Genomic DNA, 13833 nt, shown 5'->3' on the forward strand with positions numbered 1-13833 from the left:
TGGTGCCGCTGGAGCTGGTGGTAGAATGGTGTGGAGAAACAAGACCCCTAATCCACTCAGTGTGGTTGCAGTTGCTGGCACCTAGGGCTAAAGCAAAATCCATCAACAAGGTATAAAACTCTCTAATTTCCTAAACTGGTTTCCTCAGTTTAATATTCATGCATTTTACACAAACAAAGATGAGATCATCTATAAAGATTTGCACATTTTCTTTTTATCATATCCATATCTAAACATCACCAAAGTATACTTTGAGATCATCACGTTAATGAACGGATACACCCATTATTACTAGCTCAAAAAAGAGAAACTACAGACACCAAGGCACACCTACTTTTATCTCTGCAAATTTGGAACTAAAGGGCTTGTTAACATGAGAACAGGACATATAGCAGACAAAGGAGTGAGCAATCTATACTTGAAACTTTAATTAGAACGAAAACAAGGGACTCAAGATGCATCGGAAGTAAATGTATTCCAAGTTCAGTCCAGGAAGCAAAATGCTCTAATAGCCTCCTCCATCAGGCAAATCTCTGCCTTCAAGTATGGTTCTGCTCTGCAAAGTAACTTTGTAAAAATAGATTTTTTGGGAATCCATGCTTATTGTCTCAGTAATTTCCATATGAAATGTATTCAATTTAGAAGACAAGATGTTTTGTTGGTTTTTTTCCTATCTGCCAGCCTTGCAAATTCAGTTTTGGATCTGAAGACCAAGAGTTGCTCTTTCTTTGCGTCACCCTAGTCATAAAGATCCTTACCCTGCAAGGTGCTCTGCACAGACAGACCCCTATGTTGGTCCCCATTGGCTTCTAGAGTCCTGTGGAGATCCAGGCAGAGCAGTTTTCTGTATCACTGTAGAAGATTTTGCAATTGTAATTCTTGCCATCTGATACACCTGTGCAGCTGTATTGTTTCAGTGCAGTCACACAGATATAAATTAGGTCATAATTTTGAAAGCAGTGGAGTTGCACACACGGCCCTGCAATTGGAAAAAGAAAACGTCTGTTGATGAATGAATCGGGAAGGAATTCAGTTTGTTATCCCAGAACTGTGCTTAATTTTGTAGAACTGACAATAGTAAAACTTATTAAACTTTATTTTTTTTCCACCAAACTTGTCAGATATAACTGAAAACTTTCAGGGAGCAGATTGGTAAATAAGTTATGCAAAAATGACACCTCAAAGTGGAACCATGTTTTACTAAAATAATTCTAAGTATACCATGCATTTTTCAGTGAAGTATTCCACTCCTAAAAACCAGTTATTTTACTGGTCTCTTTAGCCATGGAAGAGAGGTTTCACTGTAAATGACAGTTAAATTCCAGTACAAAAACAAAAAAGTGTTAGAACAAAATGAAAAAAATAACTTTTACAGACTTCTTCTCAAACGTACTGTAGTCTTTTCCCTGTCTTTAACCATTTGGAGTTAAAACAAGCAAATTCATTATTGTTTGGAAAATATAATTCCAGCGTATAATGGCTGTACAAAGTTGGTTTTCATTTTGACAGAACTGTCAAGTCTTCCAGAAATGATTGATAAACATATTTATTTGAATCCTTAATATGCAGTAAAATTGCCCTAAATTGCCCTATTGCCCTAAGTAGATGATAAATTAGATAACATCATCCATTTTCCACAATGATTAAATTAACCCATTTAAATTAATTCAGTGTGCATTTCTTTGTTTTTACATTGTTAAATTACAGTGTTGTCATCTAAAATGTATGGCAAAATTAGGGCTCTCCAATGCAACTTGCAAAATATATATGTACTTTTTTGGGACCTGTACATGATCTTGGCTTTGAATTACCCAATTATGACAAACATAGCTATCAAAAAGAAGGGATTTTCTCAAGAAAGGAATGTCAGTAAATATGCATACCTTTCTATGTGCACATTTTCAATTTGTATCCGACCATCAGTGGTTTCTTTTACCATTGGTCTACAAACGTCTTGGGGAGTGAGAGTACAGCAGAGTGACACAACTTTCAGACTTCCTTCAACCTGCTTTGCTAATATTGACATGAAGGATGGTTGTTGGGCAAATTTTAGCTTCAGCATGCAATGTTTTAGCTGCATAACTCCCATTAATGTTAAAAGGAAGCTGTGTAGCTAAAATGTTTCAGTATTTTGAAAGTAAAACTAAGTATTTGTTAATGCCTGCTCGTTTTCATCTTCAGTTTTTACCTCTGTTTGGATTATTGGCTCCTAAAGTTGTTTTAGCTTTGATTATGTAGCAGTCTCTTGTATGCTATGTATTCGGCTATTTGCAAGGAAACAGATAACTCTGGGTCAGTGTCTGCAGTTTGCTGCTGCTGGGCTGCTGCTTTCCTATAGGTAGATCTAGAGCCGTGGATCTCAACCTATTTACCATTGTGGGCCACATATGCAGTTCTCTGTGTTAGGTGGGCAGCATCCACACATCTATATACTACATGTTTGGCACTGAGAATGTTACATGGACCGCAGCTGTGTGCAGATTGGGCCACAGATGGCCTTTGGGCTGCGAGTTGAGAACCACTGGTCTAGAGGCTTATTTTCTCAGTATCGGGTAAGCTAATCTTTTGTTGGATTGCTAGGGCAGAATGCATTTTATGCAAGTCCCTCGCCTGTTGCACCTTACTGGTTCATTGCTCAGTCCCGTGAAGTGCTGAACATTGACCCCAATCCAGTAAAGGACTTTAAGAATATACATAAATTACACCAACTTCAGCAAGACTACTCAGGTGCTTAAAGATAAGCATGTGCTCAAGTGCTTTTGCTATATGGAGGCCTGAGTACTCGATACCTCTCAGGATCAAGCTTTTTTATATCTTTGCTTGGTGTTAAAATTGACTGGAATATCTGAACTGAGGTTGTAAATGAAGGAACTGCCTATTTAATCCCTTGCTTTTTCTGAATTCCTTTTCAGGATCCCCACTTGATGAAGTATGTATTGTTACCCAAAGTACATTATGGGTGCTATTGCCAATTGGTAGCGCTTAATTATTTAAGTCCTAGATTTTAATCATGATTTAAATCAGCAAGCAAGAAACCTTGATTTAAATCATCAGTATTAATCATATTTTGCATTTGTACATTTTAGTTACTTTCCTATAGAGTGGTTGATTCTCATTGGTTGTTAACCATTAAAATATGTTGATTTGCAACTAAATATAGTTTATTATACTAAATTTGAAACTTCTTTTGCTAACCAGGGTGATACACTATTATCTATATACATTTATTTAAATAAATAAATAAATATAGCTTAACTTACATTAATTCAGTCTTTTTACATTTTTGTTATGTTAGAAAGGGCAAATTATGAATTTTTCATTTTATGTGATGATTTTTTTTACTTGTGATTTATGTCAAGTTTTATTTGGATGAAAATTCAAATTTAATTAATGTACAAAACCAACTTTTTAAAAATTAAATAAAACTACTTTATGTTAAATATGCTGGATATATAAAAATGTTTATCCAAACATCTTTTGCATTTGAAACTAACATTTATTAAACAAAGGAAGTGTCTGTAGTTAGTGAATTGAACTGATTGTTTCTGGTCACTGTCTTTCAAGTTTTTAGAAATAGCAGATCTCATCCTCACACCTCGTTTTTATTCATAGACTGGAAGAGGAAACAAGCTTCTCTGCTTTTTCAACTCCCAAATGGTTTCTTAACTATGAATGAACAAATCCCAGAATAAACTGAAATGAAGAAACTATTCTCTCTGCACCTGCAGAAGAGGTTGCTGCTATCAAAAGCTGGTTTAGCACTTCAACAAATTCTGGTTCCAAGTGTTTAGCCAGTGACTTCCACCGTTGAGGGGTTTGACTTTTTAAACTTGGTAGCACGTGTACTGCTTAATATTATTTTTTTTGTATTTAATTTAAATGATTTTAACAGACTGTAATAAGTTTAGGCCTTAACATAGATTTTCAACTTAAAAATGAATTTTAAATAGGTATATTTTAAAAAATACCTTGTATTTTAATTTAAATTTTAAAAAAGTAAAAAAAAATCATTTTTAAAAAAGAGGAAAAATCTATTTTTATCCACTGCAAAGTTTAGATTTGGTTGACATTGGAGAGGTCATGTTTATTTTTAATAAATAAAAAATGAAATTCCTGCCATGATCTAATGTGGAAGTTCCCTGAAAAAAAAATCCAGTTGAATGGGTGAGGGCTTGCTAATAGTATTCCAGTCAGACCATCGTTATGAAGAGATTAAAGACTGCTTCCCTAACACCTCACCTCAAACTTCTCTGGCAGCTGATTAATCCAGAACAGTTGAGGGCACTCATTTAGGGACCTGTGGCTGCAAAGGCTGTTGAGTTCCCAGTTATATCTGGTTGAACAAAGGTCCCCAATATGTGGGGTGCACCCCCTACCCCAGGGGGATGTGGAGGAACATCTGGGGGGCATGGAGGGGCCATCCCTAACCGGAGTGGGGAGAGAGCACCTTCCAGCTCCTCCATGCCTCCCACCCCCAGCAGCATTCCTAGCTCCTGGCCCTGTCCCCAATCTTGGCGTGGCTCTGCTCCTCGCTAGGGGCAGCCCCGGCTGCGGCCCCGCTCCCAGCCCCGGCTGCGGCCCCACTCCCAGCCCCAGACATACCTCTGGCTGAGACCCTAGCTTCTACCCCCTTACCCCTGTCTGCGTCCCTGCTCCCGGCCCTGGTGGAGAAGGGGGAGTGCGGACAGGGGTAAAGGGGGGCATGACCCTCACGTTTGGGGACCTCTGGTGTAGAAGCTTCCATGCTGATGATGCTCATTTTAAAAAAAAAAGTGTTAATTAAATTTGTGACTGAACTTCTTGGGAGAATTGTATGTGTCCTGCTCTGCCATATATTTCATATTATGGCAGTCTTGGATGATGACCCAAGAACACTTTCACTGCAGATTTCACAAAACGTAAAGACGGTACTGTGAGATTTCTAAAAATAGCTACAGCACTTGACCTAAGATTTAAGAATCTGAAGTGCCTTCCAAAATCTGAGAGGGATGGGGTTTGGAGCATGCTTTCAGAAGTTTTAAAAGAGCAACACTCCAATGCAGAAACTACAGAACCTGAACAACCAAAAAAGAAAATCAACCTTCTGTTGGTGGCACCTGACTCCGATGATGAAAATAAATGTGCATCAGTCCACACTGCTTTGGATCATTATTGAGCAGAACCCATCATCAGCGTGGAAGCATGTCCTTTGGAATGGTGGCTGAAGAATGAAGGGGTTTATGAATGTTTAGCATATCTGGCATGTAAATACCTTTGCAATGCCAGCTACAAAAGTGCCATGTGAATGCCTGTTCTCACTTTCAGATGACACTAAATGAGAAGTGGGTAGTATTTTCTCCCATAAAAGTAAACAGACTTGTTTGTTTTTAGCAATTGGCTGAACAAGAAGTAGGACTGAGTGCACTTTTTTTTTTTTGAGTGCAGTTACATAAAATTCTACTTTTGTAAATTGCATTTTCATAATAAAGAGATTGCACCACGGTGTTTGTATGATGTGAACTGAAAAATACTATTTTGTTTCTTTTTCACAGTGCAAATATTTGTAATAAAAACAATGATATAAAGTGAGCACTGTACACTTTGTATTCTGTGTTGTAATTGAAATCCATGTATTTGAAAATGTAGAAAATTATTTAAATAAATTATATTCTGTGATTAACAGTGCAATTCAAACTGCAATTAATCACATTTTTTAATCCTCTGATAGTCCTAATTTAGAATGCCCTAAAAATAAGAAAAGTTGAGCTAGCATGACTTGTGTTGTGTGTGAGAGGTTAGTGCAACTCAAAATTGTCTGCATGGAAGGCTGCAATATTACCATCTTGGTCAAGTGTTTGAGTCTTCTGAAGCAATGTTATTGCTCAGAAAGGAAACAGTAAGTAAATTGGTGGGGTTTTTATTTTTTTTTATTTTCAGAGAACTTTAATAATAATAATTGTGACAATACCCCCAATTTGCAGTTTTCTCAATTAACCGGGGGGGAAATTAGTTACCTGCATTGCTGTTTTTGGAATCAGTTTTGCTGAGACTAGTGTCAAATCTTAGAGAGCACTTGTTCAATATTCTGGCAGTAATAAATAAAATAAAAGCTACAGTGAAGCTACAGAATGAAAACCAGTTTTTAAAGAATTTCTAATTTAACTTATTGGAACACATCTGTCTGTCCTTTCTGTTAATTTTTTCCCAGCCTTCTTCCTTAACTCTCTGTTCACCCACCAAAAGCTTTGTCCATGCCTTAGTCATTTTGGCTCCTCACTAAAGCAACCTTCTTCTTTCTCTGACCCTCTGCCTCCCTTCTGCCTACTAAAAGTACTGCTGCCAAAATCTCTTTCCACAGAGACCAGGTTCCTCACCTTGAAATTCTTCTTTGGCTCTTTGTCTCCTCTTGTATCACATCTCTATTCTTTGTCCAGTGTGTCTTCGACAGTATCTCTGCTCTCATAGTTTGCCAAGGGAGAAAAGCTTTTGGTGAAAGCTTTTTCACCAGTTGGCATCACTACTGTAAGCCCCCTAGTAGTAGGGGCTTATTTGATGTTCATAAAGAGCAACATGCACTATGGGGCTGCATAAGTAATTAGAACAACTTGAGACATGTCAGATTCAGAGGATGTGTTTTGAGGATGCTGAAAGCAGGGATGTAAAAAATTAGGTTGTAACTAACTTTTTGGGTTCAATTTAAAACACAGATCCTGCAAGAGGACCTCTGTGCATGGATCCTCTTGCAGTATCTGGGCCTAAATTATGGAGTCACTGTCATTGGATCCAAATGTATCAAGTGTACAAAAAGACAAGCCAAGGGCATTTTATAAAGATCTTTATAAAATATTCCTTTATTTTTAACACTTTACAAAATATGTACAGTTTAAAGTATGTACAATCGAATACACATTCTGCAACCATGAGTTTAGAACTTAGTGTTGGGATAAAATGTTCATTAAAATATTTGCTAGAATATTTTTCCTCCTAAGGTAAGCCAGTTTGAGATGCATACTATTCACGCTATTACTTTCAAACTACCAAACTGAATTTGATTACTGACATTGCCTGCATGCTACTTTTGCATGTTTCATGTTCATGCTGTATGTGATTGTTTAGATTTGTGTTTCTGTTGATTGATCTAAGGCCACACGAGAAAAAGATAATTAGCCTGACTGTGGACTATAGCCCATCTGTAAAAAAGATACATAACATAACTCATTAAACAAAAAAAAACTTACTGTGACTTTTTCATTATACGATAGGAATAAAAGACAGAAAAGAACATCAAGCATGGTACTTGAAAATATCAAAACTGGCACTGGCTTTGGCAATTATCCACTCAAAGCCTCCAGAAAAAAGCAGCAAAGAATACACAGAGCATCTTGCTAAAATTATATCTGGACAGGATCTTAAATGGAGATCAAAAGTTGAAGCATTAGAAGCTGAAGTCCTTAGATTACGTCAGGAGCTTCTTTTGAACAAGATCTGTCCAAGATTCTGCTTGGAAAATAGTAAGTCTCTGAAGTTGTTTTTGAATAACATCTATGTGCACTGCACTAACATTTGAAAGACAAAATATCAGAGTGTTTTTGCTTAACAATAGTTTTTTTTTTGTTTTTTTTTTAATGCATGGGTAAAGGTGTCTTAAATGCAGGAATCTTTATTTTTGTTTTTTTCCAAAAAGTGTACAGTGGTGAGACACTAGTTTTAGTTATAACAGGAATTAATGTAAAAATTTTGAGATCTACTTAGTGTTGTTAAAAAAAAAAAACTTTATTCACTTTATTCTCTAACCACATTAAACAGGCTTAAAAATCAGAATTTGGGCCTAATATGTGATATATTGATCTATATGAAAAAAAATTGTAGAGGATAATATCCTAATTTTCTAATGTGTATCTAATCTAAGAAGTTCTGAGACCAGAAATTGTGACTGGGGTTGGTGAGGAGGAAGTCTGAGTTGCAAGGTGCTGCAGTCTTTAGTGAAATATGCTGGTAGATTTCTGTGCCCCTGTCTATGATTTGGCTTACAGGACAGTCTGTTTTAAAAAAAAAATGTGGTCAGGTTTTATCTAGTGGCATTATTTTTTTCACACCAGTGTTTTTGTTTAACTTTTGTCTACGGGAGGAGTTTCCTTCCCCTAATTTTTGAAATGAGGAGGAGGGGATGAATTTGATTTTTCAGCTACCAGCCTTAATGGTGAATAGTTATTTGGATGGATTGATGTACAGATATAGCCTCCACCATAAAAATAGGCAATTTTATACTGTTAATCTCTCATCTGCATTCAGTGTTATTTGGGGTCTCCATTATGGCAGTTTCTGGACTTTTGTCCCTTTTTTGGTATATCTCTGCTTTCCTTCCTGTTATATTCCCAGCCTCCTTTCTCCGTACCCCCATCCCATACACACTACTCTACTTTAAGCAGTATTTCAAGAAGAGGAACTCTCAAGCTCACAGATTGCCAGTGATTGACTTAGTATTCTGAAGAGCTGAAAGATATGAATGTGGGAGGCTTATTATCAGGGTAGACTGCTCCTCTGTACTGGCTACAAAGGATATTGGAATTGGGGATGTGGGGTCTGCAGAACATGTCAACCAACTGGAAATGAAACCAGTTCACCTGGAACTTCTGCATTTCAAGCTTTGTATTTTACAGTCTTGTCCAGAGAGGTGTCTTACCTCCTCAATCAACCAGGGGCGAGGAGTGAAGCTCTGCTTTGAGAGGCACTATTAATTCTGAGACAGAGAAGAGCAGATGTGTTCTGGGTGATGGAGTCTCTATCAAGAGATATTGAGTTTCTCAGCCCTAGTTTAGTCACTGTGAAGGTGGTTCACATACCTGACCCTGATGATTGTAGCCAAGTTAGCCTTTGTTTCGTCCTTACATGGACTTGTGTCTCTTGCAGAAGAGTAGTCCCTTAATCTCCGCAGATCAGGCATCCAACTCCAGGCATCCAACTGGGTCATCAATACGCTTTATGAAATCTCACTGACTAGTACAAAAAAGTCTGGAGTTTCCCTTCATTGTGCTGTGCAAATGGGGGCATTTCCCCTTTTCATATGCTACCTATGAATTTTCTACAGTTCAGCCAGAAAAGAAAAATTATGTCACAATACCTAAAGCAGGGTGGGCAAACTTTTTGGCCTAAGGGCCACATCTTGGTGGTAAAATTGTAGGGCCATGAATGTAGGGCTGGTGCAGGAGGGGGTGTGGAGTGCGGGAGGGGGCTCAGGGCAGGGGGTTGGCATGCAGAAGCGGTGCGGCAGGGAGCTCAGGGCAGGGGTTCAGGGTGCAGGAGGGGTTTGGGATACAGGCTCCAGCCCGATACCACTTACTTCAAGCAGCACCGGGGTGGCAGCAGTGTGCAGTGGAGCTAAGGCAGACTCCCTGCCTGCCCTGGCCCAGCGCCGCTCCCGGAAGTGGCCAGCATGTCCAGCAGGGGCTCCTGGGGATGGGATGGAGAAGGGCAGGTGGCTCCGCCGTGTGCTGTCCTCGCCTGCGGGTACTACCCCCCACCCCTCGAAAGCTCACATTGGCAGCTGTTCCCCGTTCCTGGCCAATGGGATCTGTGGGAGGTGATACCTGCAGGGTGAGGGCAGCGCACGGAGCCCTCTGCCCCCCCCCCCGGGGGGGGGGCTGCAGGGATGTGGTGCTGGCTGCTTCCGGGAGTGGCGCAGGGCCAGGACAGGTAGGGAGCCGCAGGCCATAGTTTGCCCTCCCCTGACCTGAAGAGTCAAATTCCATCACTTACTACTACGGGAGGATCTATGGATGGCTTCTTTGTGGGATTTCATGCCTCAGTGTTTCTAAAAGCCATCAAACCCTGTATATATTTCCAAGGTGAAACAATTTCAGGGAATTCAGTCTAATATTCAAAACACTGTACCACTGTTCAATAGCCACTCTTTCTTTAGAACTGCTTTAATTCAAAGTGGCACTCCTAGTTGTGATGATCTGAGCTAGGCAAGAAATGAGCTAGCTGCCTCTTGTAATTTTCCATTTATTACCTTTTATCCTAACAGTTTTGTCCTGAAAACTGTGCCAAGCTTCATTTCATGGAAGAATTCTGGTTTCATATTAATTAAGAGGTTTTTTCGCCTTTCTTCTGCTCAAACCTGAAATATGACAGATGGGATTTCTGGCAATTTTCCAGGGAAAAGGACACAAAACATTCAGGTCAGCTGACGGTCTCTCTTTGGTTTGGAGAAGCACAAAAGACAAAGTGGCTACATTTAGCGATCCTCTGAGGCAGGTTTCCTTACCCATCATTAATAAGAGCTCATCAAATCCAAGGATCATATTGCTGCTTGGCAAGAAAGTGAGTCAGTCCTTGTAGCAGACCTCTGAAAAGCTCACACCTGATATTCCAGCTCAGGAAGGTATTGCTAATCTTGAAATGGACAGAAAATTGCAGATTGGCTCCAATCCTTCCAGCATACGGTGAATGGAGTATTAGAGGGTAGATGATGTTGTATTTGAAGGGCTGTAATTCAGTTAGCCAACATGTATCTTAGCAAAGGTCGTCAAGGGGTACATTTCTCCCATCTACATTTTCTAATTTGGTTCATCTTACTATTCAGAGTAAATTGATATGAATTACTAGACACACTTGCTGTATTAAAAGGAATTTTTCTGTACCTCTAAAACAGGTTTGTTCTTTCTGCTAAGGCCCACAGATCCATGAGTACTCCAGTCTGCTTATAGCTTGGGGGCAGAATGAGAAAGGAACCAGGTAGGATTAGGGAAAAAACTGACTTCAGGGCAACCAGCCCCTGCTCTCCCACTTCCATTAGGGGAGTGAAGCCAGATGGACAGCGTGTCAGATGGAGAGCTTTTTGCTTTTAAGCTTTACCATACAATTTTAGATGTGTGCTCTCTCCATAATCATGGTAGCAATAGTTCTGTCTTTAGGGAAGAAGGAAATTCATTTATCTCTTCCTGGACAAACTTTTTGATTTGGGCTCTGGTTAGTGAGAGCAAAAGCAAGCACAGAGTCGGATGGTTCCTGGAATATCTTGGATTTAGGACAAACCCAGACACATGATGCCAAGGAAGCCAATCACAGGCCTGGGCTGAGGATGAACACGCTATTGCTGACTCTCCTAGTGTGGTGTCTTTTGTTTTTTGTTTTTGTTTTTTTGGTGAGAGATGGGATTTAAGAGGGGACAGGCACTCTTCTTGTGATGATGCGAGAAGCTTCTGCTCCCTCTTGAAGTTCTGCCTTGCAGGAGGAGTCTGTCCCTTCACTTGCAGCACTCACGGGAGGTGAGAGTGGGGGGAGAGAGCAGAGAGCTCAGCAGCACAGCACAGTGCTGCTCTCCCTCCCCCTCCTTCCTTTCTGTGGGCAAACGGGATGATTCCTGTGCACCTCCTCTCCCCTCACTGCAACACCCACCTTGTGAAGAAGGGATGGGGACAAGCCCCATTGCAGCTCCCCCAGACTGGTGCAGCGGTGGTGGGTATGAAGAATCCCAGAAGCTGTAGAAGAAGTGTAAGTGGTGGGGGGTGCAAAACTGTTTGGGGGGAGGGTGGTTGGAGGCCTGGTAGATGTGGGTCTGGGGATGAGGTAGATGTGGAGGCTGGGTGAGGCATTGGTATGGGTAGTGGGCAGATGTGAGGGCTGGAGGACAGACAGTTGCTGTGACAGGCAATTGTGGGGGTGGAACAGGCAGGGCAGAAAAGGTGGGGGAGTAGCACTGTATGTAAGGGAGCAGTATGACTGCTCAGAGCTCCGGTACGAAACTGCAGAAAAACCTGAGTGTCTCTGGATTAAGTTTAGAAGTGTGAGCAACAAGAGTGATGTAGTGGTGGGAGTCTGCTATAGACCACCGGACCAGGGGGATGAGGTGCGTAAGGCTTTCTTCCGGCAGCTCGCAGAAGCTACTAGATCGCACGCCCTGGTTCTCATGGGTGACTTTAATTTTCCTGATATCTTCTGGGAGAGCAATACAGAGGTGCATAGACAATCCAGGAAGTTTTTGGAAAGCGTAGGGGACAATTTCCTGGTGCAAGTGCTAGAGGAGCCAACTAAGGGGGGAGCTTTTCTTGACCTGCTGCTCACAAACCGGGAAGAATTAGTGGGAGAAGCAAAAGTGGATGTGAATCTGGGAGGCAGTGACCATGAGTTGGTTGAGTTTAGGATCCTGACACAGGGAAGAAAGGTAAGCAGCAGGATACGGACCCTGGACTTCAGGAAAGCAGACTTCGACTCCCTCAGGGAACGGATGGGTAGGATCCCCTGGAGGACTAACATGAAGGGGAAAGGAGTCCAGGAGAGCTGGCTGTATTTCAAGGAATCTCTGTTGAGGTTACAGGGACAAACCATCCCGATGTGTCGAAAGAATAGTAAATATGGCAGGCGACCAGCTTGGCTTAACGGTGAAGATCTTAAACGGATCTTAAACATAAAAAAGAAGCTTACAAGAAGTGGAAGGTTGGACATATGACAAGGGAAGAGTATAAAAATATTGCTCGGGCATGTAGGAATGAAATCAGGAGGGCCAAATCGCACCTGGAGCTGCAGCTAGCGAGAGATGTCAAGAGTAACAAGAAGGGTTTCTTCAGGTATGTTGGCAAGAAGAAGAAAGCCAAGGAAAGTGTGGGCCCCTTACTGAATGAGGGAGGCAACCTAGTGACAGAGGATGTGGAAAAAGCTAATGTACTCAATGCTTTTTTTCCCTCTATCTTCACTAACAAGGTCAGCTCCCAGACTGCTGCACTGGGCATCACAACATGGGGAATAGATGGCCAGCCCTCTGTGGAGAAAGAGGTGGTTAGGGACTATTTAGAAAAGCTGGACGTGCACAAGTCCATGGGGCTGGACGAGTTGCATCCGAGAGTGCTAAAGGAATTGGCGGCTGTGATTGCAGAGCCATTGGCCATTATCTTTGAAAACTTGTGGCGAACGGGGGAAGTCCCGGATGACTGGAAAAAGGCTAATGTAGTGCCAATCTTTAAAAAAGGGAAGAAGGAGGATCCTGGGAACTACAGGCCAGTCAGCCTCACCTCAGTCCCCAGAAAAATCATGGAGCAGGTCCTCAAAGAATCAATCCTGAAGCACTAACATGAGAGGAAAGTGATCAGGAACAGTCAGCATGGATTCACCAAGAGAAGGTCATGCCTGACTAATCTAATCGCCTTCTATGATGAGATTACTGGTTCTGTGGATGAAGGGAAAGCAGTGGATGTATTGTTTCTTGACTTTAGCAAAGCTTTTGACACGGTCTCCCACAGTATTCTTGTCAGCAAGTTAAAGAAGTATGGGCTGGATGAATGCACTATAAGGTGGGTAGAAAGTTGGCTAGATTGTCGGGCTCAACGGGTAGTGATCAATGGCTCCATGTCTAGTTGGCAGCCGGTATCAAGTGGAGTGCCCCAAGGGTCGGTCCTGGGGCCGGTTTTGTTCAATATCTTCATAAATGATCTGGAGGATGGTGTGGATTGCACTCTCAGCAAAATTGCAGATGATACTAAACTGGGAGGAGTGGTAGATACGCTGGAGGGGAGGGATAGGATACAGAGGGACGTAGACAAATTGGAGGATTGGGCCAAAACAAATCTGATGAGGTTCAAGAAGGATAAGTGCAGGGTCCTGCACTTAGAACGGAAGAACTCAATGCACAGCTACAGACTAGGGACCGAATGGCTAGGCAGCAGCTCTGCGGAAAAGGACCTAGGGGTGACAGTGGACAAGAAGCTGGATATGAGTCAACAGTGTGCCCTTGTTGCCAAGAAGGCCAATGGCATTTTGGGATGTATAAGTAGGGGCATAGCGAGCAGATCGAGGGACATGATCGTCCCCCTCTATTCGACATTGGTGAGGCCTCATCTGGAGTACTGTGTCCAGTTT

At 41.4% G+C, this 13833-nt stretch overlaps 1 protein-coding gene across 1 annotated transcript in view; it reads left to right on the forward strand.

The window, feature by feature from the left end:
• MEI4 (meiotic double-stranded break formation protein 4) overlaps positions 1 to 13833 on the forward strand; it is a 127367-nt gene that overhangs the window by 4502 nt on the left and 109032 nt on the right. Inside the window, exon 2 of the mRNA XM_078851963.1 lies at positions 7242 to 7490. Coding sequence (XP_078708089.1) covers positions 7242 to 7490 — 249 coding nt within the window. The remainder of the gene's footprint in view (positions 1 to 7241; positions 7491 to 13833) is intronic.

The sequence above is a fragment of the Lepidochelys kempii genome, chromosome 3, assembly GCF_965140285.1.
Source record: "Lepidochelys kempii isolate rLepKem1 chromosome 3, rLepKem1.hap1, whole genome shotgun sequence".
In the NCBI taxonomy this organism is placed as follows: domain Eukaryota; kingdom Metazoa; phylum Chordata; order Testudines; family Cheloniidae; genus Lepidochelys; species Lepidochelys kempii.